General features: G+C 40.9%; 3 protein-coding genes across 11 annotated transcripts in view; all 3 read right to left on the bottom strand.

Moving 5' to 3' along the window:
• Window positions 1-3,070: 3,070 nt before the first annotated feature.
• On the bottom strand, window positions 3,071-6,134 carry LOC134637478 (oligodendrocyte-myelin glycoprotein-like). Its single transcript, XM_063487912.1, has 2 exons — window positions 6,091-6,134; window positions 3,071-5,412 (listed from the first exon to the last, which is right to left on the bottom strand). Exons 1-2 carry the CDS (start codon window positions 6,096-6,098, stop codon window positions 4,059-4,061), a joined length of 1,362 nt encoding a protein of 453 aa, XP_063343982.1. The 5' UTR covers window positions 6,099-6,134; the 3' UTR covers window positions 3,071-4,058.
• A 1,943-nt stretch (window positions 6,135-8,077) lies between these two features.
• Window positions 8,078-10,805, bottom strand: LOC134637035 (uncharacterized). The gene is made up of 2 exons (XM_063487358.1): window positions 10,637-10,805; window positions 8,078-9,274 (listed from the first exon to the last, which is right to left on the bottom strand). The coding sequence occupies exons 1-2, from the start codon at window positions 10,798-10,800 to the stop codon at window positions 8,530-8,532; spliced, it is 909 nt and encodes a 302-aa protein (XP_063343428.1). The 5' UTR covers window positions 10,801-10,805; the 3' UTR covers window positions 8,078-8,529.
• A 4,344-nt stretch (window positions 10,806-15,149) lies between these two features.
• Window positions 15,150-27,690, bottom strand: part of ksr1a (kinase suppressor of ras 1a) — a 29,727-nt gene continuing 17,186 nt past the window's right edge. For 4 of the 9 annotated variants that reach the window (XM_063485562.1, XM_063485563.1, XM_063485570.1 and 1 more), the window contains 19 exons: window positions 26,379-26,526; window positions 25,804-26,278; window positions 24,377-24,558; window positions 23,743-23,812; window positions 23,542-23,625; window positions 23,277-23,338; window positions 23,074-23,183; window positions 22,628-22,799; window positions 22,287-22,328; window positions 21,959-22,007; window positions 21,032-21,110; window positions 20,337-20,621; window positions 20,059-20,255; window positions 19,867-19,963; window positions 19,572-19,705; window positions 19,020-19,151; window positions 18,774-18,909; window positions 18,433-18,566; window positions 15,150-16,894 (listed from right to left, as the gene is read on the bottom strand). In XM_063485562.1, the coding sequence (XP_063341632.1) occupies window positions 16,888-16,894; window positions 18,433-18,566; window positions 18,774-18,909; window positions 19,020-19,151; window positions 19,572-19,705; window positions 19,867-19,963; window positions 20,059-20,255; window positions 20,337-20,621; window positions 21,032-21,110; window positions 21,959-22,007; window positions 22,287-22,328; window positions 22,628-22,799; window positions 23,074-23,183; window positions 23,277-23,338; window positions 23,542-23,625; window positions 23,743-23,812; window positions 24,377-24,558; window positions 25,804-26,278; window positions 26,379-26,526 (2,595 nt within the window). In that variant the 3' untranslated portion in view covers window positions 15,150-16,887. Of the gene's footprint in view, window positions 16,895-18,428; window positions 18,567-18,773; window positions 18,910-19,019; window positions 19,152-19,571; window positions 19,706-19,866; window positions 19,964-20,058; window positions 20,256-20,336; window positions 20,622-21,031; window positions 21,111-21,958; window positions 22,008-22,286; window positions 22,329-22,627; window positions 22,800-23,073; window positions 23,184-23,276; window positions 23,339-23,541; window positions 23,626-23,742; window positions 23,813-24,376; window positions 24,559-25,803; window positions 26,279-26,378; window positions 26,527-27,690 lie in introns of those variants that run through there. The other 5 variants (XM_063485567.1, XM_063485565.1, XM_063485568.1 and 2 more) reach the window with 5 other exon arrangements.

Raw genomic sequence — 27,690 nt, 5'->3', positions numbered from 1 at the left:
GAATTTTGCCTGTCTCATCAGTCTTCCGGCTGCTGGAGTACGCCTTGTTATTTCTTCCAGAATCCTACACATTTCGCTTTTCAGCTGATCAGACTGGAAAACATTGCTCTTGGCTCAAAGACATGCTGGGCCTTGGCATACACAGTAGACCCAAGCCGTCAATACAGATTAGGTTTATCAGATAAACTTTATCTGCTGCGTTTGAGCGTCCTTTGGTTGGGTACCAGCCTAATTCTGGGCTACGATTGATACCGCGACTCTAAGGAGATCAAAATTGGCAGCCATTGTTTTTGCTATAAGCAGCCTGCTGCTGGATTTTCAAGGTGGATGACTCTGTGCATCACTGGTAACAAGCCTGTTTTTCTGTTTGTATTATTTGGTGATTAAACATGGCATTCTGGGTGGAACTTAGAGGTTAAAAGAGAACACTCCAAACAGTCTCCATGTCTGACCGATTCAAAAACTTGCTTGCACATAAAGCTCCCAGTGATCAAATTCTGTCATGGTAGTCTATCTATCTATCTATCTATCTATCTATCTATCTATCTATCTATAAATAAATAAATAAATAAATAAATATATATATATATATATATATATATATATATATATATATATATATATATATATATATATATATATATATTCTTTCTTTCTAAAGGTCCTTGAGAGCAGTCTTTGCCACTTGGAGGCCAGTGAAGGACACAATCCCTCTAAGAATAGTCTCTAACTACGTTTTGGCATAAACATTCATATACGTCGCTTCACCACAAGAGGGCGCTAAGAGCACATGACAATAAGAGCTGATGTCACTTTGACCTGATGCATAATGATAGTTCTGTTGATTGCAAGTTTCCTATTTTATGTGCGTGTGTGCTTGTGTGTGTGTGTTTCTTTTCTATAAGCAGTGTGTCTAAAAATCAAATAAACAGCAAGAAATCACCACCACCTACTCCGTGCCTGTGTGACCTCACTTACTTAAAGCACAGACTGTATTCATTTTTCAGTCTGGACTGGGAACAGCTAAAAGGCCCAGCTGCTTTCTCTGAGATTTTTTCTCCTTGAATCTCAGAAAAAGGTGTTTCAGTAACAAGCTAAATAAAAGAAACTGTTAGCTATGTTGGCTTTGTAACTTTCTATAACACAAGAAAATAGAGTTTTCCAGCAACAAAGACAAATGAAGTCAAAACTGTTTTTGTGCACTCACAGTGACTGCTTGCTACGTGATGTATTTCTAAAGCCTTTCTGTGAGGCCCTGTCTGAACCCATTCATATACATATAAAGCTGATATAAACTAATTGTATGGGAACACAAGAGGGCAGTACAATAAAGCACGCTGTGGAGTGAAGTCTCCGAGTGTGGCTGAAAGAAAGAAGCGAGCTCACTCAAAACAAGCCTGGGTGGTGAGATGAAGAGGGGAGGCAGGGCAGCAGTAAATGATGCTAGCCTTCTACACCTTGTCAGTTATTAGGAGAAGGCAGAGGAGAAATCTGACATTACTTTGTGAAGTCTACAGAGAAAATAATTGGCTAGAGCAGGCCAGCACACTGGCAGCTAAAGTACCTGGAAGGGATGTTTTAAAGTCCCACAGCTAAAGGGAGCCAGAAAGATAAAAAAAAAAAAAAAGAAAAAAAAAAGAAGAAAAAAAAGAAGACATATAAACTCAAAATCAAAAATTCAGCTCACACTACATCCACACTATGGATTTTTGTGTTCCAGCTTTATAAAGCAGGGCTGCAGTGTAAGATGAGTTAATATTTCACACGGGCACAAGTGAAAATAAACTGAAGACAAGAACGGAAAAGAGAGCTCTTTTTGAACCTTGAATCATGCTCTCTGATAATCAGCCCACAAACCACCAGCTTCCTTCTATATTTGGTTTTAAGCGGTAAATACAATCATTTATTTCGGAGCTCTTATGTATATATATATATATATAAGTCTTATATATATATAAGGCTGGGGTCATCAATTCAAATGTGTGAAGCCTCCAAAAATAGGTTTATGTGACAATCAATACATGTATGCATAAAATGTATCTTTCTTTTTATTCCCCGATTGCTTATGCCACAAAAATTTTTGGGGACCAGGACGATGATAATGTTATTACTGGTCACAAACTCTTACTTTGAAACTAACAATACAACATTTTTAATCTTTGTGGCATAAAACTTAACAAACAGTAACATAAACTGCATTACATAGTGTTATATAGGCTAGTTTTGGCTGAGCCACATCAAATATCTCTTCTTAGTATTGTATGTGGATTTTTCTGTGACATTAAAAAAGGATTCATACAAGAGAATACAGACTATTTGACTTTACTTCACCTTGTTTTTAGAAGGTAAGCTGTTCAGGTTCTTGGCCTCTCATTGCATCAGGTGTTTATCATTGACTGTGCTGGTGGAAACACAACACCATATTGTCACCTGTTCACGAGGCTCGCGCCTTCGTTTGCCACTCACCGCCAGAGAGGAGCTCTTCTTTGTCTGACCCAGATGTTCCCATATGTGAGATTGTCCTCACTTGTCTTGCACCCATTGATAAAGGTCATACGAATCACCTGAACCTCTGGGATAGTGTCTGTTCTGCAATGTATTTTCTTTTTCAGTTTACCCCCTTTTTCCAAGTAAAGGAAGAAAAGCGATTGGACAGTACCCAGCAGAAAACACTGTGTGTGTGTTCTGATTCGTGATTAACTGTGAGACAAGGCAAGTACACTTAAAAACAAGAGAATAAAATCCAGCCACTGGAGATGCAGCGTGGCCGCTCATTTCCTTCATTTGCCTATTATGGAGCAAGTGTGTAGAAACAAGCTGAGATTAAGCTCAGCATTAATTTGCCGTTTGTTTGGCCTCTCCCCCTAACACTTAATCACTGAACACTTTAAATTAGAACAACTGTCTTCCAGGGTATGATAAAGCAAAGAAAAGAAAAGGAGGTGGTGAGTGGTGAAATGAAAACAATTATCAGAAGGTGTAAATAGCCAACATTTTATTTAACATTACAGAAAACACTTTGAAGCAGCACCCAGCAATAAACTAATTCCTGACATTAGTTCTTCTCCAGTTTATCAAAAGCAGATTTCTGTGGTGCTTTTCTCCCTCTGTTGGCAGCTTTAAGGCCTAGATGCAAAAGCGTTACTAAAATTGTAAAAAAAAAAAAAAAGTAACCTGCAGGCTGCTACATCATTGGCGTTTAATGCAGTCGAGATTTGAATATCACGAAAGTGTCTGCGCTTTAACGCTCTGCGGCAAGACACAAGTAAGTTAGCATTCCTGCGACGTTCAGTCAGCATGCAGATAATTTTCACGAGCTTCACTGAATCATGAAGGACACTTAAGTCTGAGATGTGATCAAAATGCAGAAGCAGCGCCCAGCATTTGGACTTTGTTAAACCGTAGTGATGCAACAATGTCCATTTGTCTGCCCTCTGCTCCAAAGAGTCTCTGTTCTCTCCTGTTATGTGCGTGTCCCCAACATTTCGATCACACATCCTGACCCCTGTATGAAACGAGCAGGCCAGACATCAAGGACAGCTACAGAGAGAGCGGAAACAGTTAACAGGATGAAATGTTGCACAAAGTCAAAGCAAAAATACACATCTAGAGTGAAACTGGGGAAACAAATAGGGAAACAATAAAAAAAGTTAAAAAATAAAACATTTAAAACTCTAAATTGGGGACATTAGTGTGTACTGAAGTGCACCTTGGACAGCCTGGAAATAGACTGTTGCTGCCCATGAAGCACCAGGCACTCAGTTACATAACAGACTGGTACCTGGATGTATAGTGCCATCATGTGCTCTACTAGATTCATTACAATCTTAAAAAGACATTCAAAGCAGGGCTTGTAAAAATGTTAGAAAAGTTGTTTGTTTTTGCACATGTAATTCTAAAAGTGTCCAGTACACTCAGTTCAAGCCTGTCATTGAAATTAAAGCTGTAAAGCTGGTAATATATGTATGCAAGCTTTGCAGCGCAGCAGCAGTAGTCAGTTTTGTGTCTGTTCTACTTGTTTGTGCTATAAACTGGTGTTGGGCCTTTTCATTCGTCTTTCAATGGACTTGAATCAGAATGAGAGACAGGAGAGCTGAGCTATGAAGGAATAAATCCCAGGAACAGGAAACAAGAGCAGGGCTACTGTTAGGGATACCACCTGGAAAAGATGGATTCTGCCTCCTCACACTTCTGGTGCGAAGTGTGGTTGTCTTCTTTGTTTGGATGGACAGACTATCTGTGGTAAAAAATTGATCTGTGGCAGATGTTGTGTTATCTTCGTCGGTCATTTCTGTAAGGAGACTTGTGTCTGTGGTTGAGGTTTCCTTTGTTGCAGAGACATGAAGAGAATCAGAGCTAACACCTGCAGACATGTGATCAATAGTTAGGTGTGTGCCTGTGGTTTTGTACTTCAGGGTGGCCATGCTGATGCTGGGTGTGGCTGTGAAAGTGTGGTGTTGTGTGTCCCATGTCTCTCTGGGGGCAACAGGCGTGTTCAGCGAGGTAGAAACAGACAGATACCACCATCCGGTGACACTAGCTTTAGGGGTCATGGAGGTCAGATCCTTGGCGCTGGCAGCCAATGGGGGTAAGTTGTAGGAGGCATAATGCCACCCTCCTGTCCTGCCAGGGCGCACCCCTCCACAGATGGGCTGGGTGTGGCACGGGCAGCCCAGGACACGTGCGGGGGTACGCTGAGTCCAGGAGAGCAAGTAGCTGATGTCGGCGTAAAGGTGGCAAGCCCAAGGGTTGTTTCCCAAAGCAATGACTTTGAGCGATGTCATTTTGTCCAAGACTCCAAAAGGCACTGCAGAGAAGCGGTTAGCATGCAGGTAGAAGTAAGTTAGTCTGGGGAGCCGATCTAAAGATCCGGGAAGTACTTTTACTAGCCAGTTGTGGGACAGGTCAATAATCTCCAGGCGTACGGGTAGGTTGGTGGGCAAAGTCCAGAAGTGATTGTGGCTGAGGTTGAGCGTGCACAAACTGGTCAGCGTGTTGTTGATAAAGGTGGCTCTCTCCATTTTGTTGTCGGAGAGGTCAAGCAGCTGCAGGTTCCACTGGTAAACCGTGTCATTCTTGTCTAACAACTGAATGCGGTTGGAGGACGCATAGATCCGCCAGAGGGAACGAGGTAGGTTTGCGGGCAGTCGGCTCAGCCGATTGTGAGACAAATCAAGAACGCGGAGATGGGTGTAAGCGGTAAGTTGGTCATCCAGGCTGTGGAATCGGTTGTGGGACAGGTTAAGGGAGCGCAGGTTGTACTGTAAGTCGTTGGGCAGACTTCTTAGACCCCTCGAGGAGCAGTCTACCTCCCTGTGGCTGCGACTGCAGGAGCACATGGAAGGACACACAGCCAGAACGCGCAACCCGAGCCATAACACGAGTACGAGCTCCAGAAGAGAAAGCTTCCACCTGCAAGAAAGACAGCAAACCAGTGTTATTTGTACACAGCATCATTTTCAGAAGGCACACTGAAAGCGAGGCCTGCAGGGTGTGAAAATAGTGAACAAAAGACACAAACATTTGCTGCCTGCAGGAGAACATACACACATCTCTCACACATGTGCACAGACAGGTAGCTTAATGTTTCCTGTGCATCACTACATTGTTTGCAGGTACACACATTAACCTCACATACCAAACTGACTCCCCCAATTATGCAGCCATGTCTTTAGAGATTCTGTAGCAGTATCCTTTATATGCACCATTAGGAGAGTGCTTAATTGTGTCCTTTTGTAGAACTGATAAGCGCTTGATCTGAACTGAAGGAGGATATTTCTAATCTATTGAAGAAAATCATCCATCACAAAAGGATGAGAAATCCCTGCTGTCATTTTCCCTGGCATCAGTTTGCGTGTTCAGTCATCAGCGCTTGTCAGTAAAGTCACTCCCATGCTCTCAGAGGAGGAGAACTAGCTCAGTAGATGGGTTTTTATTAATGACTCCACAGAGAGCTCATGCATCAGCCGGTCCGAAGGCAGGCGAAGACACAGCTGCGAGCTGAGTGCTGTTGAAACTGCAGTATCTTTGAGCCGAGGGTGTGGCAGAACATGAGAGTAAAAAGAGTGATTAAATTTGTTCAGAACTCACCTTCTCATTTTATCATTCCACTCACTTTTCTCTGCTCCTTCTCGCTGTCCAGCCCCCTCTTTCCCCTGTCCTTTTCTGCTTTTGATCCAAGGACCAGCTGGTGTTCTGCTGAAGGTGTTTTTTTTTCTCACCCTTTTCCGCTCATAGAATTGACCTCTGCCTACTCGACCATTTTTTTTGGTATCTTTTTTTCTCAGGCTGCCCTCACTTCTTTGCAGTTTGGTCCTTGGCTGCTCCTTGAAAAGCTGAGAGTTTACTACCGGCTCTTATGGATCTTTTGGGGTTGGCGTGATCACACACTGCAAGCTCTGGATTTACTCTGTGCAGTGGAAGTGAAAGGGGAGGGCTGGGGTGCTAGTGAGTGGGTAAGGTGGGGGTTGAGGGGGTGCATTAGGATGGAGGTAAGGAGAAATGTAGCGGATAATGAAGGGATCTCTGCATAAAAAGGACTCTACAAAGGAAACCACTCGGTCCCTTCTAAACCTGGCAGCTCTCAGGATTTCCCTCTGCATTTTAAAACGACAGCTGCTGCTGTGCTCAGATTTCAGCCCTGTTTGTATTTAAATAGGATCGACTGTTATCAGTTATCTCACATAATCTACACCCCCTCTTAAAGCCTCCCTTTGCAAATGTAATGATGTGCTTCAACTGGGTCTTATTTTCCTCGTAAATGTTGGAGGCTGCCACAAAAGAGCACCATGATTTATTGCAGAGCACTCTCCCTCTGCTGCAGCTTCCTACCTGTCATCAGCAATACAGGCAACTCTCCGTTCTGCACTGCATTGCTGTATTGCTACCACAAAATTAGACTTGGTCCAAAGAGACAGTTAATCAGTGTTTCAACTTTTCAAGTGTGACAAATTTGACAAAAATTATTTTTGCACAAAGGCAGCTCACATTTCTGACTGCAGAACCCTGGCAGCAGTTAATCGAAATCTTCTTTTTAAAAATTATTGTCTCAGCTCAGTGGTCACCTTAACCGAAAACACATTTCAGCAAAGTGCTTGTTACTTCCTCCCCACCTTTTCTTCTCTGTACTTTCTTTTCTGGGTTTAGCAGCTTGCTGAGATGAGGTTAAGATGCATGTATCGTGTAACTGGCCCTTACAAGAAGCTTCACAATCACTCCACCTCTGTCTACCACCACCCTTAGCGTGCTATAAAACTGCTTTCAGCTTGTGCAGTGTTGCCAAATACTGCAGCAGTAGCAGGAAAGAAAAAAAAGAACACCCAATAACCCAAATTTGACTTTGTGTACCTGCTGCACCATACAGACAGTAAAGAGTTGATGAAATTATTTACTCATTATTTTATCTCTGTACGTGCAAATCACCTAGAGCCATGCTTTTATTTCTCTCTTTTACTTTTTATCTCTTCTACTTTTGCATTCAATGCCAGTGGTGTAGATGCACTACCCAGCTCAGCAGAGAACAAACTATTCAGAACTGTTAAAGAAAAGTGCACATTCATCATGACGTCACCTGCAAGTGGATAAACAAAGTTCTGCACATGACAGCGGAAACAACCCCGTATTGGTTTTTTGGAAAAGTTTTCTGTGTGCGTGTGTGTGTGTGTGTGTGTGTGTGCATGTGTCTGTGCTTGTATGTATGTCTTTTGTCAGCTCTGGCTGAGGTGAAAGAGAGCATTCTTTTAGAGTTGAGTGGCACTGCCTGGAGGACGCACATTCTCTGCTTGCTAATCAAGCAGACCGCTCACACACACACACACACACACACACACACACACACACACACACACATACACACACACACGCACATACACACACACACACACACACACACACACACGAAAGCCAGCTTGTTACACAGCTGAAGGGCCAATGATGACTCTGAATGATGGATCTCTGTTGTGCTGGTTGTGTGCTTGTCAAATTAGAGTAAGAGAGGAAAAACACAAACACACAAGGTGAGCTGGGGGGAAAGAAACAAAAAGCTTATTCTAATGTTAAAATATTTTAATTTTCACACACAAGAATTGGAAGCAACATAACTCTGTTGTTTTCCCAGTAAGAAATGGTTGACAAGCTTAGAATACACACAGCTGGTTGATTATCTAATTGAAATAGAACAAAAATCTGTCTGGAAAAAAAAATTACAGTTAAAGGATTTAAAGCCAAAGTGAAATAAGGGCAACTATACACAAAACTCCACATCACATCCTTTGGGAAAGAAAGCAAAATGTTCATATATTTAGCTTGTCTTATCAGACATCAATGTCTTGTGTTACGATTTACTCAAGAAGTTGGTCACTGTCCCATTTTTCTCATGCAATATATAAGAAGAGTGATGTAGGCTGTATAAGAACAAAAGTAGGGGCAATTATTTAATGAGCTAATCATAGTATGAAACACACAGTGTAAGATCCATAAAACCCGAGTATTTAGAAGTGGTGGGAATCTTAGTAATGAGATAGGAATCTTCTATTTCTTTTCTACATCACCTTCCTCTTTGCCCTCAGAGGAGGCTGCATCCACAGCTTGGCTGGGCTGGGCTTCGGTGGCCGCCTGTGGGTTGGGGGAGGGTGAATCTTCAGCTGCAGTTACAGGTGTAGCTGAAGCCTCCTCGCTGTTGGCCGCATCTCCCACTGCCTTCTCCTCTGGTGTTTTCTCATCCTCCTTTACGTTCTCACCGTCTTCCTTGATGGTGCCGTTATTTGTCTCCCCTTGTGCTGGAGTTAGCTCAGCCATCAACATGGTGCTCTCTTTGGCTTCTCTCTCAGAGTCAGACTTGCTTTTGACCTTATTGTCAGTCCCCATCCAGTACTCGTTGTTGCTGACAGGTTCGCCATCGGTTCTCAGACGTCTCCTCAACTGGCACACCTTGCACAGCAGTATCAGTGTCGATATCATACAAAACCCACAGATTAATAACATTATGCCAGACAGTATGTACAGGTCAAGGCATTCAGATTTGAATTTTTGAAAAACACTTTGGGTGGTTGTTGGTGTCTGCTCAGTGGTGGTGGTGGTGATGCTGGTAGTGGAGACAGATCTGGTGGCAGGCTGAGATTCAGCGCTACTTTTGGAAGCAGGGGAGATTGTTGTTGATACAGTTGTGGATTTATTGTCAGTATGTGCAAGGCTGGGAGTAACCGTAGCGTGAGCATCACTTTGCCCTGGGATGAACAGCAATACACCCAGGATGAGCAGGCCGTTCATATTTGATCTGTGAAGACATGGCAAAGCAGCATGGTTTAAAATTCATCTATTGCAGTAATGTCAGAACAGGAACAGGAAATAGACTAGTACAATTGCAAGGGACTTGTGCTGTCCTTTGCATTTTCTAATATTTTATACATCAACTCCAGAACATTTTAGATGTAATTATTACAGTTTTTATTCCTCTAATACATCCTAGTGTATATGACAGCTCCCGTTTTAAAAACTAATCACAGAGCATTGTTGTTTCTCAAGCTGTCCAGGGCCATATAGAAAATTAGTCCCATCTTCATTGGCTTTATTGGCTTTATGGCTCTTTATGTAAATGTTGATGCTAACTATTTTAAATTTAAAAAACAACGACAATCAGAGTACTTCTCCTTTAGCTGTCAGCTGCGGCATCGTAGTTTCTCTAATTTCTCAGTGTCTTTGATTTCCAAAAATACCCCCCCAACTCAAAAAACAAAAAACAAAACAAAACAAAACAAAACAAAACAAAACAAAACAAAACAAAACAAAACAAAACAAAACAAAACAAAACAAAACAAATTAAAGGTACAAAAGCACACTAATAATAATTTCATAGAAATCAGTGACAGTGTCATTTTGAGTCTATTGGACATTTTTTTTTTTAAATTCCAGTTGTGTAGAGTATTAGTGAGTTGTATTAAAATGGAAGGGATTGTTGTATACTTTTGTCAGGTACCCTGTCCACCATCCCAGCCTCACCCCAACACCTATAATGTAATTCTTGTTCTGAACTTCATTAAACTCGAACTTCATCACATCCTTACATCTGTGGAGTTGGACAATATTTTTTTAAAAAGTGTGCATAATCCTGTTTAATATACACAATCTTATTTGTACTAGTGGTACGCACCATTAACACTGACTAACACTTCAAGATGAAAAATAACACTTTAGATTTGATTTAATCAAATACGACATCCCATTCTGCTTTGTTAAAAACGAATGCCGAAAAAAATCACTTTTTTGAAAACTGTTCATTAGGTAATGAGTACATTTTTTTTTTATTATTATAGGGTTGGATAGTCTTAGGTATTCAAAAAGAGTAACAGGTTGGTAATTTTCCCATTTGTGAATCTTTGGAAAATTATTAATTACACGTTTACATATTTAATTTTTTTTTTCTGTATTTCAGTGTCAATTTATATTTGCAAAAACAGTTTTCCTTTTATGCTCCCAACATTAAACGGCTATCAAACCCTCAAACAGTCCATCTATGTGTCCAAGGTCCACATAGACGGGAAGCTTACTGCTCATGCAATCTACCAAGAGCTTCTTCTAACTGAGATCTGCACTCGATTTATAATCAAGCTGCGCATTAAGGATAAAGTTTGCGACTTACATTGATGATGACCTTGATATAGTTCCAAGAAGACTACAGCTCTGTGTGAATACTATAATCACGTATTCAGTATGCTGCAGGTGAAGAGATGTGAATGATGTGGAAAGCTGCGGGGAGATTTGACAGTAATCTAAATCAACGACACACTCGTCTTTCTGACTCATTCTTACTTCTCCATTTAGGCTATATTAAGAAAAGGAAGTGGTTTTGGTGCTCTGTTCTGTGTTGATGTTGGTCACGCAGACATCTGTTGGGTGGCATACTATAAAAAGAGGGAGGCGTAAATAATCAGTAAAACACATTGTTGCCCTACCTAGGACTGCATAATCATCTGCATCTACAGTATTAACAACTGAGAGGGAAACTAACACTGTGTTTCATCTCAGGATACAATTTACAAAGCAGCGACACCAGTCGAGCTGCAAACTGTGCTATTTTTTACACTATTATTTTGAGCAATTCTATTGTTCTTAAAGGCCTTTCACAGAAGCTGACATGTCAGAGATTCATTTTTTTTGGAAACCTAAAGCAATAATAATCATGCCTATACCTGTTGTCTTCAATTTCACCTACATATTTTTGTCTGAGCTCTCTCCGACCGCTCACAGAGCACTTTTAATTATAGACATTGGTAAATGTCATACAACAAACAGCATACAACCTTTCTGACACTTGGTTACCACACACCACATGCAGCGAAAAAGCACAACAGAACAAGCACTTATAGATCACATAAAACATTTATGAAAAACATTATTCCGCATCAGTTCACCAACAGCAAAAAAGAAAAAAAAAGAAAAGAAATTTGCATTAAAAATCGAGTTATTTTATCAACTTCCCCTTTTATTTTCCTCTCTTACTGTATGCTGAGTTTCCCATGTGATTTCTGGCTATTTAGGCAGTCTGCACCTGCACCTGCACTCATAACTTTCAGCTTTAGAGGGGAATGTTTAATTTGGTAAGATGTTGCAGATAAACTGGATGTTTTCTGCAGGTGGTGAAGTAGAGATGGAAAAGTCTGGACTCTGTGACTCCCTGCTGCTTAACCTGCTGTGCTGCAGACAATTTAATCATCACGAGCATGAAAACAACACCAGACAGTAAAAACTGGTAATAAAAAAAATGACAAAAGCAAAATTAAAGGTACTAAAGGCAACATCACAACCTGTCATGCTGCTATAATCCACCATCTATAGTCCTTTATTTGCTTGGTCCTCAGACTGGCGGTGGCCAAATATTCTGACAAAGAGTATTAATTCTCTTTGAGCCCTAAATGCTGACTTAATCTAATAAACATGAGAAGGATGATAAGGCTAAATATGTATGAGGGGAACTGAGAACAAAAGGAAAGGGGATGACTTCATCTCAAAAACCCCTCACCTTTCACTGAATGACGGAAAGTCCCCATTTGTTAGTAAGATCATGGTGTGTTTGTTGTAGATGTTTTGCGTGCGTCCAGCTGCCCCACTTTTTTTTTTTTCTCTTTCAGTACCTTCACTTCTATAAATAACCAGCTTGCTTGCTGTGTTGGTGGACAGCTTCATTAAGGAGAGTCCCAAGGTCATCAATTGATGGTTGACAGTTGTAGTGGTGCACTCAGCAAATGTTAGAATGACCACGAGAAAGCTCTCTCACTATCTCTGTTGTGTTCTCACCTTGCCCTCTGTTTCAAAACCAAATTGTGGCTATGTGTATGTGAAGGTTTTTTGTGTGATTTCTGGGTTTGATTTGAACATGCCTGGCATAACACATACCACTGGTTGCACATGTAATGCTGGTACATTTTCAGCTTGCTAATTTGGTAACAAAATCAAACAAATGACTAATTGTCATTCTGCAGCTGACCTTGCAGTAATGGAAACAGTTTTCCCTCACTAAACGCTGGTCATGTGATCCAGTACCAGTTGGAGTCAAAGAGCTTTTTAGCTGCAGTAGAATATACAAGGTCCTCTCTTTGCCATTGATGCCAGTATACAGAAATCAATCCACCATTCTTCTTTCTTCTTCAGATAAAACATTTCAAAGACCAAACGCAAGCACAAGCGCTCATTATCAAGGCACTTTCCGAGGCCTCGTAAACTTGACTGAAGGTCACAGAAAAGCTTCCTAACCAAAATAGGGAAACTGGAATTGCTTCCTTTTATTTATATACCTCCAGCTACAACCATTCAAGCTCTTGTGTTTACTGACTCATAGTGAGACTTTCGATTATTGTCACTGTTTCAGAGTGAGACCAAATGCAAAACCTGGCCACCCTCTCTCATCTGCTACCAAGGTATGAAATTGAAAACTAATAAATGAGTGTTTGCAGAATATTATGATCACACAGTGAAGTTAACCTGTAAGCTTATGTGCTCATTAATGTCACTGCCCCACATTTTTTAAATCTATTAGACATTTGTATGAAATTAATTCTCAACTCGTAGCCAAAAATTTGTCTTTTTGAGGTTAAAAGTAGCACCATCTTTGGTAAATTCTAAGCAGTTTATTCTTGACATGTCAAATTTGTACAAACTGAGGAAGTGAGCTTAAAATTTAAGCCACATTGTTTACATGTTTGCCATGAAGTTACTACATATTTGACAAAAGTTAATGTAAAATGTGCAAAACCATTTAAAAAAGAAGCAGTGTCTCATCATGTCTTTACCATAAAAGGAAAGATGGCAAACACTTGTAACTTTCTTTTGGGTCTTTATGCCACCTAGAGGAAAACTGGGATTGTGCTCAGCCTGCTCTTGGCTTGCATCTATAATGTTCACCTATAATAACCATGGAAGTTTATTTTTGATTAGATAATATCTATAATTTATTATAGGTTTGGATATGTTTTCTCTGTTTTGGACATTGATTTTATGACTGCCACTCGACGCTCTCCTAGCTAACTCAGAGAAATTAAAACACAAACAAGAAAACTGGAACAGTAATGTTGTCTCAAGCAAAGAATGGAAAAATATTTCAATATTTCTTTAAAAAATAAACTGGTCCAGACAGGAAAACGGGGACAGAGAGAGGGGAAGACATGCAGCAACAAAGGGTCGTGGGTAGCACTCAAACCCAAGCCTACTGCTCTCTGGCCACCAGGCATATGTTTGCCTGCTCACTCACTGAGCTAAACCAGCTTCCCAAAGTGTTTATGGAGTGTTGTAATAAAGGAGAGATGTTCAAAAGTATACACATAAAATATGCATAAAAGTCCAAGTATGCATACATTTTTAAACCACAGCAGTTCACAGTTATCAGCATTTTATTAGTTTGTATTTGTACTATATCCAAATTATTTTTATTTGCATTTTTATACTGAAACCCAAATAATTTAGATACCAAGACTGTACTTTATAATGCTTGCAGCTTGTATTAAAAGAATTCAAACATTGACATAAACAAATCACATTTAAAACTGAAACCTGCTTTGATTGGTTTGATTTAGCATATTCATGTAATTTAAACTGAATGTGCTGAAGCTTGGAAAGTGCAAAAAAAAAGAAAAAAAGAAGAAGAACTCAAAACCTTTTTTTTTCTTTCTACAGTTTTCTATCTCTTTCACATTTCTACTGAAAGTAGCATGTTTGTTGGTGCCAGATGGGCTGATCTGAGTATTTCAGAACCTGCTGATCTACTGGGAATTTCCCCGCACAACAGTCTCCAGGGTTTACAGAGAATGGGCCAATGAAGAGAAAACATCCAGTAAGCTGCAGTTCTCTGGCCAAAAATGTGCAGTGGTGTTTCTACAGTCTGTTGGGGCCAAAGATAAAAATTCAGTGTTGGTCCTTTCAACCAGCACTGATCACCACGTTACAAAAAAAATCTAACATCGCAAAAACAAATGAACAAACAGAAACATGGAGACTTAATGCACAGCTAGCCAAGTTAATGCCAAATTTCAAAGTAAACAAAAAAATGAATTTGATGGTAGCAGAAGTTACGTTATTCAGGCTTCTTTCTCCCACAGTTAAGGTTAAACTAGCAGTGTTTAGTAATTTAATATTATATTTAATCCACTCACCCCGGTCTTGCTTTCCCCCCTACTTATTGTCGTTGCTGTAATTCCAAATCTGCCAGCCCTCTGGGACCAAGCACTTGCCTGCCTGGCTTTCTGAATACGTGATTAACAACATGAAAGCATCCATCTCACCTTGTATCAACTGTTCATGATGCTGGTGATGGTGTAATGATGTGGGGAATGTTTTCCTGGCACTCTTTGGCTTCCACGTGAGCATGATTTAAACACCACATACAATACTTCCTGAGTATTGTTCCTGAGCATGTCCATCCCTTAATGAGCACCATGTCACAAAGCTTAAATCATTTCAAACTAGTTTCTTAAACAAAGTGATTTCATTATGACCAGATGGCCTCCACATTCATCAGACGTCAGTGCAACAGCGCACCTTTGGGATGTGGTCAGTTGATGCCATCGTGTTGATATGATACATAGTGTCCAGTTATTTTGAATACCTGTGCTGGAAAACACACATTTTACCAACTTACCATCAGCTGCAAAATAACCGTATCAGCTGTATTTACATGACAAGCCTCACTTTATTGTTTTCCATGGATGAAAACACAAACTGCATGTACAGAATGGTAATCACATGCAATACAAAAATATGAATTTTTACAACAACATAAAAAAAAGAAAACAAAAACACGGATTGGCCAATACTTAAAAAACAAAACAAAACATTGTACAGCTTTTATACAGCATTCTGTACATGAAAAAAATATAAATATATATACACATCTGTAATAGCCAGAGCAGTACCAGTTCAAAAATGTTGTCATGTGTTTTACATATAAAATGTTTGTAGAAATATTAGAAGAATTGTCTTAATTTGCTGTACATTAAATAATGTATATACAGTACATTACATACCATTGGATTTGCAACACAACATTTACTGTAGTCTTTCACAAATACACCCCCCCCCCCAAAAAAAAAAAAAAAAAAAAAAAAAAAATCAAACAGAACAAAAACAACCCTACATGTTCCAACACAGTACACTCACTCAGTCGACACACAACCGCAAGCACACCAACTGAAGCCAGCAATCACAAACAGTATACACAAGCACGCACAAGAGGTACTGTTTAAGGAAGGTATAGGACACTTTTTGCACCAGATTCCTGATTTCTCCCTCCCTCTTTTCTTTCTTTCTTTCTTTTTTTTGTTGCACAGAAAATGCGATCACTCAGCTCCTCGAAGCAACTTCCTTTTAAGGTGCACTTCACACTTCAGCAGATGAGCATTGCTATGAAAAAGTCTGCAGAAAGAAATAGACTGTAGTTTTCTATTTTCGTGTAGATAGTCTTTGTTTTCTGTTTGCATTTTTTGTCTTCCACTTCAGCTCGTTTAGCATACGCAAGTCTTTATCAGTGCCCCCTTTCTGAACGCATCAAATAAACAGTGAATTCACCAGACCAAAAATGACAAATAAGCTAACACACTGTCCAAGGGAAAAATAAACACTGCAAAAGAAACCCTACTCAAAACAAAAGAAGCAAAAAAAAGAAGAGTCTATGATTTTTTTTTCCATTTTGACAAAGTGCATATTGCATTTAGACTTCTAAATAATAATAAAAAAAAACTGAGAAGGAGGAGGCAGGTGGTTTAAGATCATCACTCAAGCAGCATGTCAAAGTTGTGTCAAACACCCTCCACCACCACCAACCAGGGAGTGAAGAGATAAATGAAGCAGGGTGTTTGGTATTAAGGTCCATTTTTTGTCCAGCAGTGTGTATTTGCGTGCGTGCGTGTTCGTGTTTTAGATAGAAAGAGAGCCATGTGGTCAGGACCACCCCAGGCAAGAACAACCACATCACAGCAGCACAGAGAAGTTGAGCAGGGCCGAGGACAGGGCAGCCATCAGCAGGCACAGACCACAGCACACCAGTCAGTCTCAGCACAGACACCACAAGCCAGTTAGTCAGAAGCCTCAGAGTCTCGACTGACATTACAGGAGAAGAGCAGAAGGAAGGCAAAGAGCTATTTTTTTGTTTTGTTTTGTTTTTAGACGAATGAAGGGATTTAGGGTGAAGGGCGACAACGGTTGTCCGTCACACCTCAGTCCAACGATCCTCTCTTCCGAACAAGGAAATAACACAACACGGAAGATCGGACTGTGGATTAGTGGAAGCGGCGCCTGTTTCAGACAGAGGCAATGCTTTGATCAATCCTGTAAGAGTTAAGGATTCAGGAGCATGCAAGGCAGACCCAGGCTTTGTTTTGCATTGCTTTTGTTTCAGAGTGACGGCTACAACCTAGATTAGACAAGAGAAAAAGAAAAAGACAAAAAAGCAAAAGAAAACAGACATTAGACGGTTAGTGAAAAGTTAACAGGCTTACATTGGAGAAAGCAAGATATCGCACGCACTGATTAGTTAGAGGACATTCATGAGATTTAAAAGGTTTAAAGCATGTTTAATGTGATTTAGAAGTCATTTGAAAATCAGCTGTGCAAAGCTGCCATTTAAGAAACAAGAGTGAAGCCCAGTGACTGCTGGCAGCAGTCTTGAAGCAAATGGCAAATGTAATAAAAGTGTGTGAAAAAGCAAACCATACAGTCTTCACCCACATTTTGCTTATACATACATACATACATATATATATATATAGCCAGGAAAAAGGGACATAGGTGCAGTGATTGATAGAAACTTGTCCAAATCTACATGGAAATATAACATAGAACGCAAAAACAGAGTTTGGTCAATTCTAGTGAGCTTGGAATATTTGGTATAACTATTCCTGAAGTAGTCTTCAGGCTTCATGAAGGACATTTGGAGCACTTCTTTGGATGCTGGCTGCTTTTTGTTCTGTATTCGCACACTGCTTCAATAATGACTTATTATTATAATGACCACTTATTCTTTTGTCCTCTACTTGCCTAGTTACTCAAAATTTTTAATGGACACACTGCACACCATGCTGAGATATGTAAAGTTTTTAGTGACGGTCTTTGGGAATCACCTTGTTGGTGCAAAAATACTATTTTATGTCTGTCAGACTCATAAACTCTCATCTGTATTTTTTTCCCTTTCTTTCATTCTTCAACTAAAGAAATGGCAAGAAATTTTAGATTTTTGCAACAGGCTGCTAAGCAAAGTGCCTAAAGCCACATTTTAAAATTGGTTCCTTACTTTCTTCTGAAAATGATCAGTTTCATACACGGGACTAATGAGTGAAAATCAAAGGAAAACTCTGAAAGACCTTCAAAAAGCCAGGAAAACTATTATGACTCCTTGAAAGCAAAATATAAAGAAGTGAGGAGTGGCTGAACACTTTTGGACAATACTGCATAAAATGTAGGAAACAGTGGAGACGTGAGGCTATAACAAAGTTAATGCTAATGCCAGGAAAAGAGGCATATGTGGTTGCATGAAGTAGTTAAGGTAGTCTATGTAAGAATGAAAAGACTAAAGCAAAGAGTCGATTAGATGTTTTACGTCCAAATATCTACATGCATTTAGCTGAGTTTTAATTTGATCTCTATGCATTACCCAGTTACACTCTAGCTATAGTCTGTTGGTTACAAATGTAACAAAGTTCTGTATGACAGACTTATTTTTGCCAAAAATGTCTCATTTCAATAAACACTGCTGTGCAAGGAATTCAAGTTCAGAAGTCATGTTTCCAGCTATAAATTACAAAATTCACATTTCATCTGAGCCCAGTACTAAGGCTGAACCCAGCTCTGATCTGATATTCTACTCTCAATAAACAAATAAGAAAAAGGAAAGAAAGCTTTTTGTGTTCACAGGTCCATTGTCTTCACACCATCCTTCATTTCTGGGATACCTACTCTGCAGACTTCCAGAAATGTCCAGGGTGGGACAGTCTGCGGTTGAGTTTGGGTAGCTTCTCCAGCATGTCAGCCAGCTGCGTAAAGGTCGGCCTTTCTCTCAAGTCGTACGCCCAGCAGGCAGAGAGGATTTCCTGAAACAAGAAACCACTTCGTTTCAATGTGACTGGCAAACCATTGACCCTCACTCACCACACTGTGAACTACAATCGATTGATCTAAAAACTGCTGCAACATCTTGATATCGTTGCATCAGTAGAGCATGGGTATTTTCCACTCTTACACAAGCAGAACAAACATCTACATTTCTGAATGACTGACACACTCATGGTCCAACTCACAGTGACCTCCTTTCCCAGGCTGATCTCTGCCAAAATCTTCTTTATGCCCTCTCCGCTCCCCACCTGCCAGATGGTAGCTTCCACAGGCTGGTTAGTGATTGGCCAGTCCCTAGCTTGAAGCTCATACCAAATTGTGCTTGAAGTGGGGAAAAGGAAGAGCATTTTTTTGAAATTGAAATGGTGGACTTCCTTTTTAGTCAGTGAAAGTTATGACAGAACTCAACCAGATGTGCATGAAGAACTTACCCAAAGGCGTACACATCTGCTGCGGTGGAAAAAGGGAGGCGGTCCTCATTGTTACCTGGGCTCATTCTGCGCACAATCTCTGGTGCGAGATAACAAATCCAGCCATGTGGAAGTTTGAGTTTATTTTCACGCCTGGAAAAACAAACAAACAAACAAGCAAACAAACAAAAAAGCAGTTTTCAGTAACACTTTAAATGGAGGGGAAAAGATGTATTAAGAGGACAAAGTGCATTCACTAAATAAAGTCTCTAACTCCTGTTAGCTACTAATGAACCATACACAAAAGGAGGCAAAAAATTAGTAAGATGTGCGCTCAAAATGTGCTTCAGAAATCAAGAGTGTCCAGAAAATGACTGCAATTTTACAGTCAGGAGAGTTCCCTCTTTTTACTGGCTGACAAGGGAGATGCCTACAGAAGTAGCACTGCAGACCTCAGCGATTATCACAGATCAGTGGGCGTCCCCAGGTAATAGAGTGGTTTTAGCACTGCTTTAGTTAAGGTCATAGTTTTAAGGTCTCTTTGGGGTGTGGGGCAGTGGACATGTTTCTTACCTTCCCTCCTGAACAACTCCAGAGATCCCAAACAGGCCAAAGTCTGCGATCACAACCTTATTGGTGTCATGAAAAACGTTCTTTGACTTCAAGTCTTTGTGAACAATGCCTTTGGCATGCAGATAGCCCATTCCCTGTATCAGCAGGCCAACGATGTTCAGACAAAGGAAAACAAAGTAATAGAAAATTATATCTTTGACTACACACTTCTGCTATGTTCTAGTACGTAACATGATTTTTTCCCCCTAAGGTGTCACGTTTCTCACAAATTAACACACAAAAAGGAAACAAATACCTTTACAATCTCCTGAGCGATTTGTCTTGTCTTGTTAATATCCAGAGTGTTTTTAGTGTCTCGAACTACTGAGTAGAGTGTCCTCCCTTTACAAAAACTGCAGGAGTGAGAGAAAAATCATTCTATTAAAGTAAACACACGCATCCGGTTTAGAGTCGTTTTTGAAGTAACATGTGATATTTTTGTTCTCACCTGGTGATAATGGCCAGGTGGGGTGGAGCCATGCAGGCTCCCATAAAGAGGACCACATTCTCATGCCTGGTCTGTCTGTAGTTCATCACCTCCTTTTTAAAGAGCTTCAGGTGGTCCTGATTGTTCCCATCGATCTCAAGAAGCCGGATGGCCACCTCGCCGTGCCACCGGCCCTTGTGCACTTTTCCCCAGCGGCCCTGGATAAACAAAACACAAACTGTCTGATTTTTTTTTTCGAGTATGCAACACGCTATGAATTCGTTGGGTAGATTCCTCACCTTTCCTATGAGCTCCCCAAGGTCCAGCTGCTCAAAGGGGATGTCCCACTCTTGCAGGTAAACGCTGGTCTGACTGGCCTTGCGGGAGATGGGGCCCTTCCACTGGTTTCCCCGAGAGTTGGGCAGATCATCCAGCTCGTCGCACTCGCCGTCGGAGCCCATGTGCATCCTGATCTCCCCTCTGTCGTCCTCATCTTCTCCTCCATCCACATTGTCCTCATCATCCTCCTCATTGTCCTCCTCCTCCCCTTCGTGATCTTCATCTTCGACCTCCTCATCCCCTTCCTGCAATAGTGTGGCGATGGTTTTGGTAAAAGTTGATTTAAAAAAAAAAAAATCTACCAAATATAAATTTAAAACTGCCGATGAACATTTTTTAAGCCAGTGTTGCCACCTGAGCAGGTTCTAATCAACAGATGTCACAGGGGCTTTTAGTCACAAACGTTTTGGCTACATTTGGATGGTTTAATGAAATCTCAATCTTCAGTCACCTGAGCTAATTTCATACCCCAGTTGACAATTGTCCAACCTTCTAGGAAATCAAAGTATGAGTGTCTAAAAACTGAAAACAAAATTAAACAAAACCAATTTCTGAAGGTGTGACACTGAACAGCCTCACTGTACAGACTAATAAGCAAGGAGCCAGGAAACAGTACAACAAAAGAATATTTTATAGACTGCATCTCCAGCATTACCTCTTCATCATCATCTTCTACCAGCTCATCATGTATGTCATCCGATGATTGCTCTATCTCACTGCTGTGACACAGAACACTGATATCAGAGGGGTTCAAAGCAAGACAAAAAATAAATAAAAGGCTGTTTCGGAAAGAGCGACACTGCACAAAATGCAAGTTATGCCAGAGTACAATGATCTGCAGATAGTTTAAGCTCTATATTTCATTTTAAATAGTACAAAGACATCATGACAAATGGTGAAGGTGAGATTCCGATAAAAGCACCAAATGTTTTCCGTGGATGACAGATCTATACTGCAGGCAGGCCAGTTTTAATGATTTCTTTGAACTGTTCTGTTTCCAGAGTGGAATGATTGTACAGCATACTTCTTTAAAGCCTTAAAAAAACAAGAATTGGGTGCACAAGTTTGAATTTACTTTGGATCATCTTTAATTGAAGAGTCATTGAAGAACATTGAAGTTTCAAAGCAAAATAAAGTTTCTCACGTTCAACATTTTACATTTATTTAAGGTGTTGCTGTGTTATTCAATTAAACATGTGGTTTACATAATTTGCAGACCATCACATTCTGCTGTTATTTACATTTTAGAGCATTCTGCCATTTTTAAGAAACAGGGTTGTAAAATAACCAAAACCACTGTGTAGTCCAGGGATGGGCAATCTCAGTCCACGAGGGCCAGTGTCCCTGCAGGTTTTAGATGTGTCCTCGAACCAACACAGCTGATTTAAATGGCTAAATTAGCTCCTCAACATGTCCTGAAGTTCTCCAGAGGCCTGGTAACGAACTAATCATGTGATTCAGGTGTGTTGAGCCAAGGTGAGATCTAAAACCTGCAGGGACACCGGCCCTCGTGGACTGAGATTGCCCACCCCTGGTGTAGTCACTAAAACTTGGATTAAAGCTTGAGACAAAAAACTCTTACACTCTGTCCTGGAGAACATCTGAGTGGAAATTTGCAGGACTGGAAACATCTGCAGAGGAAAATGACACCAGTTAGGGATGACCGATGGGAGCAAAAGTTACAGAGCCAGCACCACACATGAACACGACTGCTCATGCAATTTCCTACTACTTCCAGCAGATGGCATCAGAATGCTGCCACACAGTCAAACACAGCTAATCTAACTACTATAACCCTTAAAAGCAAACATGCAGGAGACAGAAAACTGTAAAGAAGCCATGGTGTGGAGGGAGAGAGGGATGAAGGGATCTTAACAATGTAGTATTACACTTTGGGACCATCAACTCACCCGGGAAGATAAATTGCTGTCTATGCTGAAAGTAACAGGCAGCTTTTTCAAAGAAAAAGAGAAGGGGAAGAGTGATAAGCAAGGCAAGGGACACAAGGGTTTTTGGTTAGAGAAGCTTTGAATTAAGAGATCTTCTTAAAAACTCCTTTTAGTGTTAATATTGTGTATTTGGGGAAAAAGGGTAAGTAGTTGTGGGAGCGCCACACTCCTGAACCGGAAAAGATTCATCGTCAAATGCAAACATTGAGGAAAAATCAGAACAATGTCAGCATGCACGTTTCAGTATATACTCTACATGTGTATCTGTGCATCTGTGTTTGTGATTCTGTATCCAAGCTTACCCGGGAAATTAAATCGGCTGTCTCGATGACCTTTGGGTGAAGGGTTGGGCGGTGGTGTGGCACTGGGGGGGTTGCTCTGCTGGAAGGGTGCTGGGGAGGAAGGTGTGGATGAAGTGGTGGAGGATGGGTTGCTGCTGGAGTCCAGCTGGTTCAGCACTGGTGGATGATCCTGCTGGGACCGGGATGGAAGGTTACAACACTAAGCATGATTGCTATTTATTAGCCATGTTGCATTGCCTTCTAGATTCCTTCAACAACCTCTATGCTTTATTTTCCTGTCAGTGCAGACTTTAATAGTCAGGTGTGATTTCAGATACATTATCTTTACAATGGTTAGCATGGACAGATGATGGAGATAATGGAGGTATATGTATTGGCATAATAGTTCAAGGTAATTAAAAAGGGACTACACACACGGCAGTTCTGTGAAAGTTCTTTTAATTTACCTTTTTCGTAATAGCCTTTGGTAGTGTGCCAAACTGCGGTGCTTCCTGTGGCCGGTCCACTGGGTTGTTTATATCAGAGGGAACTGACTCGGTCCTCCGAATTTTGGCAACTGTGGGAGAAAACCAATCATGTCACAAACAGGCATGAATGCCAAATAGATTTAGCCCATCAGCTGCACAGCGTGGGATGAAAGAAAACTTACTTGGTAGAAAGGAGATTCTGCAGGATGGAGCTTCCTTTGTACATTTGTTGTGGCACTTTAATCTGCATTAGCAAAAAAAAAAAAAAACATAGGCAGCATATGAGAGGCTTAGCGGTAATTCGTTATTAGCACCAACGTGCCTTACACCCAGATCAAGATTTGGCCAAGACATCAGATTCCCACCTTCCTAAAACACATGTGCCTTCTAACGGACCTTTTTTTTCACCACTTTTTTGGGTTGTGTTTGTGACAGTAATTAACTCACCGACAGTGTTTGCACTTAACTCCAAACATCATGTTTTTCTGGCACACTTGACACGTCTGGGACAACCAGGATTTGGTGGAAAACCTAAAAAACAAAACATAAATGCTTCTTACGGACCCACTCTGTATTAGATCGCTGTAAAGTTTAATTTATTATTGCATTAACAGCAAATCTAGCTTTTCTAGGCATTGAAAGGTCTACCTGTGCGTGACTGCAAGCCCTATATCCCTCCTTATTGCTTGTGGGGAGCTGCGATGCACTGCTACATTATCTAGAAAGAGACAGAAAGAAAGCAAATGATGAGTAGTGATTACAAGGATGACTGACTGAGGTGATGTTAAGTCAAAGCCTTTATTTACATTCAAGCACAAAAACACACACAAGATCATTATAGCAATGTTGCAGAACCAAAGACTTTTACATCGTGTCAGTAAAGTGGACCTATCATGTCTTTACTCCTGTGTTTTTCTGTGGATTCCAATTTTAATATTGCCAAAATTTCAAATAGTGATGTCAGTGCATCTGTAGTAGCAGTTCCTATGAGCCAAAAGCTCAGATTTCAGACTGCATTTTTTACTCTTATATCTCATTTAGTGGTTGTATTCTTAATGTGGTCATTTACAACACACAGTCTTAAGCTTTGAGTACACCTGTTCTTTAGATCTGTTCAGACAAACCGAGTAAAGCTGTCTTTAAGAGAATGAACTGACAAGTTGCACCAAGGCCCCGTATACAAGAACTATTTTGATCTATGAAGCTGGAAATGAGCACAATAAGTCCAATTTAAGCAGGTATATTCAGCAAAATTAAAAGTGCATGCATGCAGCTGACTCACTCTTAATTGTGCTGTGCTCCTCCAGCAGTGTGGGAGTTCCAGGAAGGGTGTAAGGTGCTGTGTTGGCAGCTGGGGTGGCACCGGGTGTCCTTGCAGACACAACGGGGTAGCGAGAAGGCGAATCCTCACATCCGTTACCGTTGACTTGCATGTTCAGGAACAACTTGTTCTTTTTAACACACCTGGAAACGCACAGAAAGAAGAGTGAATCAGCAGGTGCAGTATACTGAACTGCTTGCTTACTATACTGCACAGGACAGATTATGTAAGGGCTTGGGAGAGGCACGTTGGAGAACCTTAATTGCATTGGCAAACGAAGGGCAGGGTGACATCCTTAACACCCAGAGTGAAGTCACAAGGAGTGAAGGGCAAAGTGGTGCCAGGTCTGTGGTTTATACGCACATGCACACAAACACGTGAGTAGCCACAGTTGTAAAAATTTGCAAAAAGACTATCAGTCTAGTACTGCGACTTGCGACCTCCTTACATAAAGTAACACTTTTGTAATATACCGCACAACATATGCAGAGTGAGAATAAACCTCCAAAAGCATATAGTGTCCTATGTTAGCCATTTTTTCCATTTTGTTTTTTGTTTTAAATAAAGTTTTCCACAAACAGATATTATGGATAAACATGTGATTTTATTGTGCTTGGGCAGCCAGTCCTAGTACAGAGGTTAAAAAAACATTAGATATTAAGAGATAGAGGGATAGAGAGAAACTGTGTGTTTCTTGCCACCTCTGAGCATTAGACCTAGGAAATACTTCCTGTTTTGACATGACTCATAATCTCTGGGAATCTGCGTGGGGATTAGCTCCACTCATACAGCGAGAGCAAAGGAGCAACAGGCAGTATGTGAACGGATGTGAAAGAGGAAGGGGAAGAGGGAGAGAGAGCGAATGAGGGCATATCTAAGGAAAACTGCTTCTGTCCCGACAGAGCGCAAGACGGAATTAAGAGTGAGACATCGGGCAGGACCGGGGCATTTTATCAAGTCTTTTATAAAATGTCAAACAACAAGTGCTCTTTCAGTTGATAGTAATAACAAACCGAAAAGAAAAAAAAGATCCCTTTTGAGAAGGCTTGTCAGCTGGCCAATGCCATTGCTGGCCAGCACAAATCAGAATTTTCTCCTTTTCCTTTCTGTGAAGCAGCAGAAACTAAACACTTCCTGCAAAAACAAGCTGAGATTCAAATTTCAGTGAAATAAAAGATACCCCCCCCCCCCCCCCCCCCAAAAAAAAAGCAAACAGAAAACCCCCAAAACACATACACACTCCCCACAACAGAAGCAATCTGTCACAATTACAGTGCCATCTGAGGATTCCCCACTTAGTTCCAGTCTGACCTACTTATGAAAAGCTGCAAATGAGGTGAATTCTTGAGCAGTTTCTTCAAACCACCCATTAACAGCTTAGCACCTACTTGTTGGTGGGAGGGTCCTCGATGCGGTTGCCCAGCTGAGACTCGTGGCTTTTGCTGCGCGTCAGTGTGATGTTGGGAAGCAGGTGCAGTACCTTGCGGGATGGCGGGGGAGGGGTGCAGGGAGGCTTCAACCGGTGACGCCTCTTTGAAGGAGGCGTTATAGGTGGGGTGGAGGTGTGCCCATGGAGGCGGGCTGCGCGGGTGAAGGACATAGGGAATGGATCTGTGAGAGGGCTGTCGCCATGTGCGTCTGGTGTGGGCGCCGCTGACACTGAGCCTGAGCGAGGGTGGGGGAAGGTTGCGCAGGGAGTGGATGGGGTGGACTGGATGGTGGATGGGCGGGCTAGAGGCGAGGGGCTGTGTGGGCGGAATGGGGTCCCCAGGTTGGTTAGCTGGTCCGCTGTCAGCAGAGAGCCGCTGTCCCTCCTGGTGGGCTCAGACAGCCAGAGACTGCTGTCATCTCTTAGTTCACCCCCTGGAAGAGACATGAAACAGACCAAAAATAAATAAATAAAAAGACTAATAGAAAATCCGTGGGAAATATACTCTAGGAACATCAAAGTGTAAACCCATACCTGATTCAGTCGCACTCTTTAGACAAGAGAGGGCAGCACCGAGTCTGGCACATTCTTCTGAGCTGGACCCAAGTCTTCGCATTGTGTCCCTCACCTGAGCTCCTGTCATCTGCAGTAAGGTATCCAGCGACAGCTTTGCCTCCACGGCCTGCAGAGGAGCAAAACAAAAGCCCATGACAGGAGCTCTAATCTATTACAACGTGAAGCAGTATGTTAGTGACAAGCATTGTACAACAAAAGAGAGCAAAATACCCCAAAAGAACTATGCTTATCTGGCATTCATAAAAAATATTTTTTGTTCCGAGTGTACCCTCAATCAGCTACAACAACACTGTTTGTAGTAAGGCTGAAACTGAGCGTTAAAAAGGGCAGAATGTTGCAGTGCTCAGCAGGTTATTCAACAAATGACTCGGGACAGTTCCTGGAAATCACTGTTAATCCTGTTTGTTTGGGGTATTCCAAACACTACTTTGTCTGCTTATCTGATTTTTCAGATTAGCTGCATAGAGCAGAAGCTCAACACCAAGATCAAACCTGAGCTGGGGTTTGACAAAAAAAATGGCTTAATATTTTCTGTCTATGTGAAACGTCTTATACAAGTGTAATGACTGTACAATGATGAAGGTAACTTTGACAACAGTAAAACAGGAAGTAAACAGTGATGCAGTAAGATGCAGAGTGAATACACACACCACACTGTGAGAACTGGGAAGCACTAGTGGGCCGCAAAGTAAGAAAACAGAAGCACATGCTTTATCATCTTTTTCCCCAATGGCTGAACGGATAAAGACACAAATTCATATAGGCTTGGATACTCTATGTGGACACAATTGTGAATTGTAAATAATATGAAGTATTGGGTGTCATAAATAAAGAAAAAAAAATCCAAATGAAGGATTAACAGTGTGTTAAAGTTAACAGTGCTCACTTTAGTTTTGATTGACATTAGCTGACCACTATTTAATTAAGCATAAGTCTGTATCTTTATTAATACTGGAAAGTTATCAATTTTGAAATTAAAACAAAGAACGCATAATCGTGACTGCTTTACAAATTTAAATTAAACCCTTAAATGTAATCTACTCAGCAGCTGCAATATTTCCAGCATTCGTTTCAGACTGGAAATTATCGTAGCACTTTATAATAGGCAAATTGTAAATAGTTTGCGGTACTTTTTTGACTGACTATTATATTGTATTACGCGTTATATCACAGCTGATACCAGACAATATCAGCATTGTCAACATTTACATTCTCATGACACTGGGGCATATAAAAATTTATGTAAATGATGAAGGCCTAGTCACTGGTC

The sequence above is a fragment of the Pelmatolapia mariae genome, linkage group LG10_11 (assembly GCF_036321145.2).
Source record: "Pelmatolapia mariae isolate MD_Pm_ZW linkage group LG10_11, Pm_UMD_F_2, whole genome shotgun sequence".
Lineage (NCBI taxonomy): Eukaryota > Metazoa > Chordata > Actinopteri > Cichliformes > Cichlidae > Pelmatolapia > Pelmatolapia mariae.
The sequence above is the reverse complement of the archived record's forward strand: the minus strand, read 5'-3'. Positions and strand labels throughout refer to the sequence as shown.

Excerpts from the sequence above, each read along its gene's own strand:
- LOC134637035 (XM_063487358.1), bottom strand. The coding sequence starts at position 10,800 with ATGAGTCAGAAAGACGAGTGTGTCGTTGATTTAGATTACTGTCAAATC. Across the intron at positions 9,275-10,636 it reads ATATCAAGGTCATCATCAAT|ATCAAATATGAACGGCCTGC; the intron begins GTAAGTCGCAAA and ends ATGTCTTCACAG.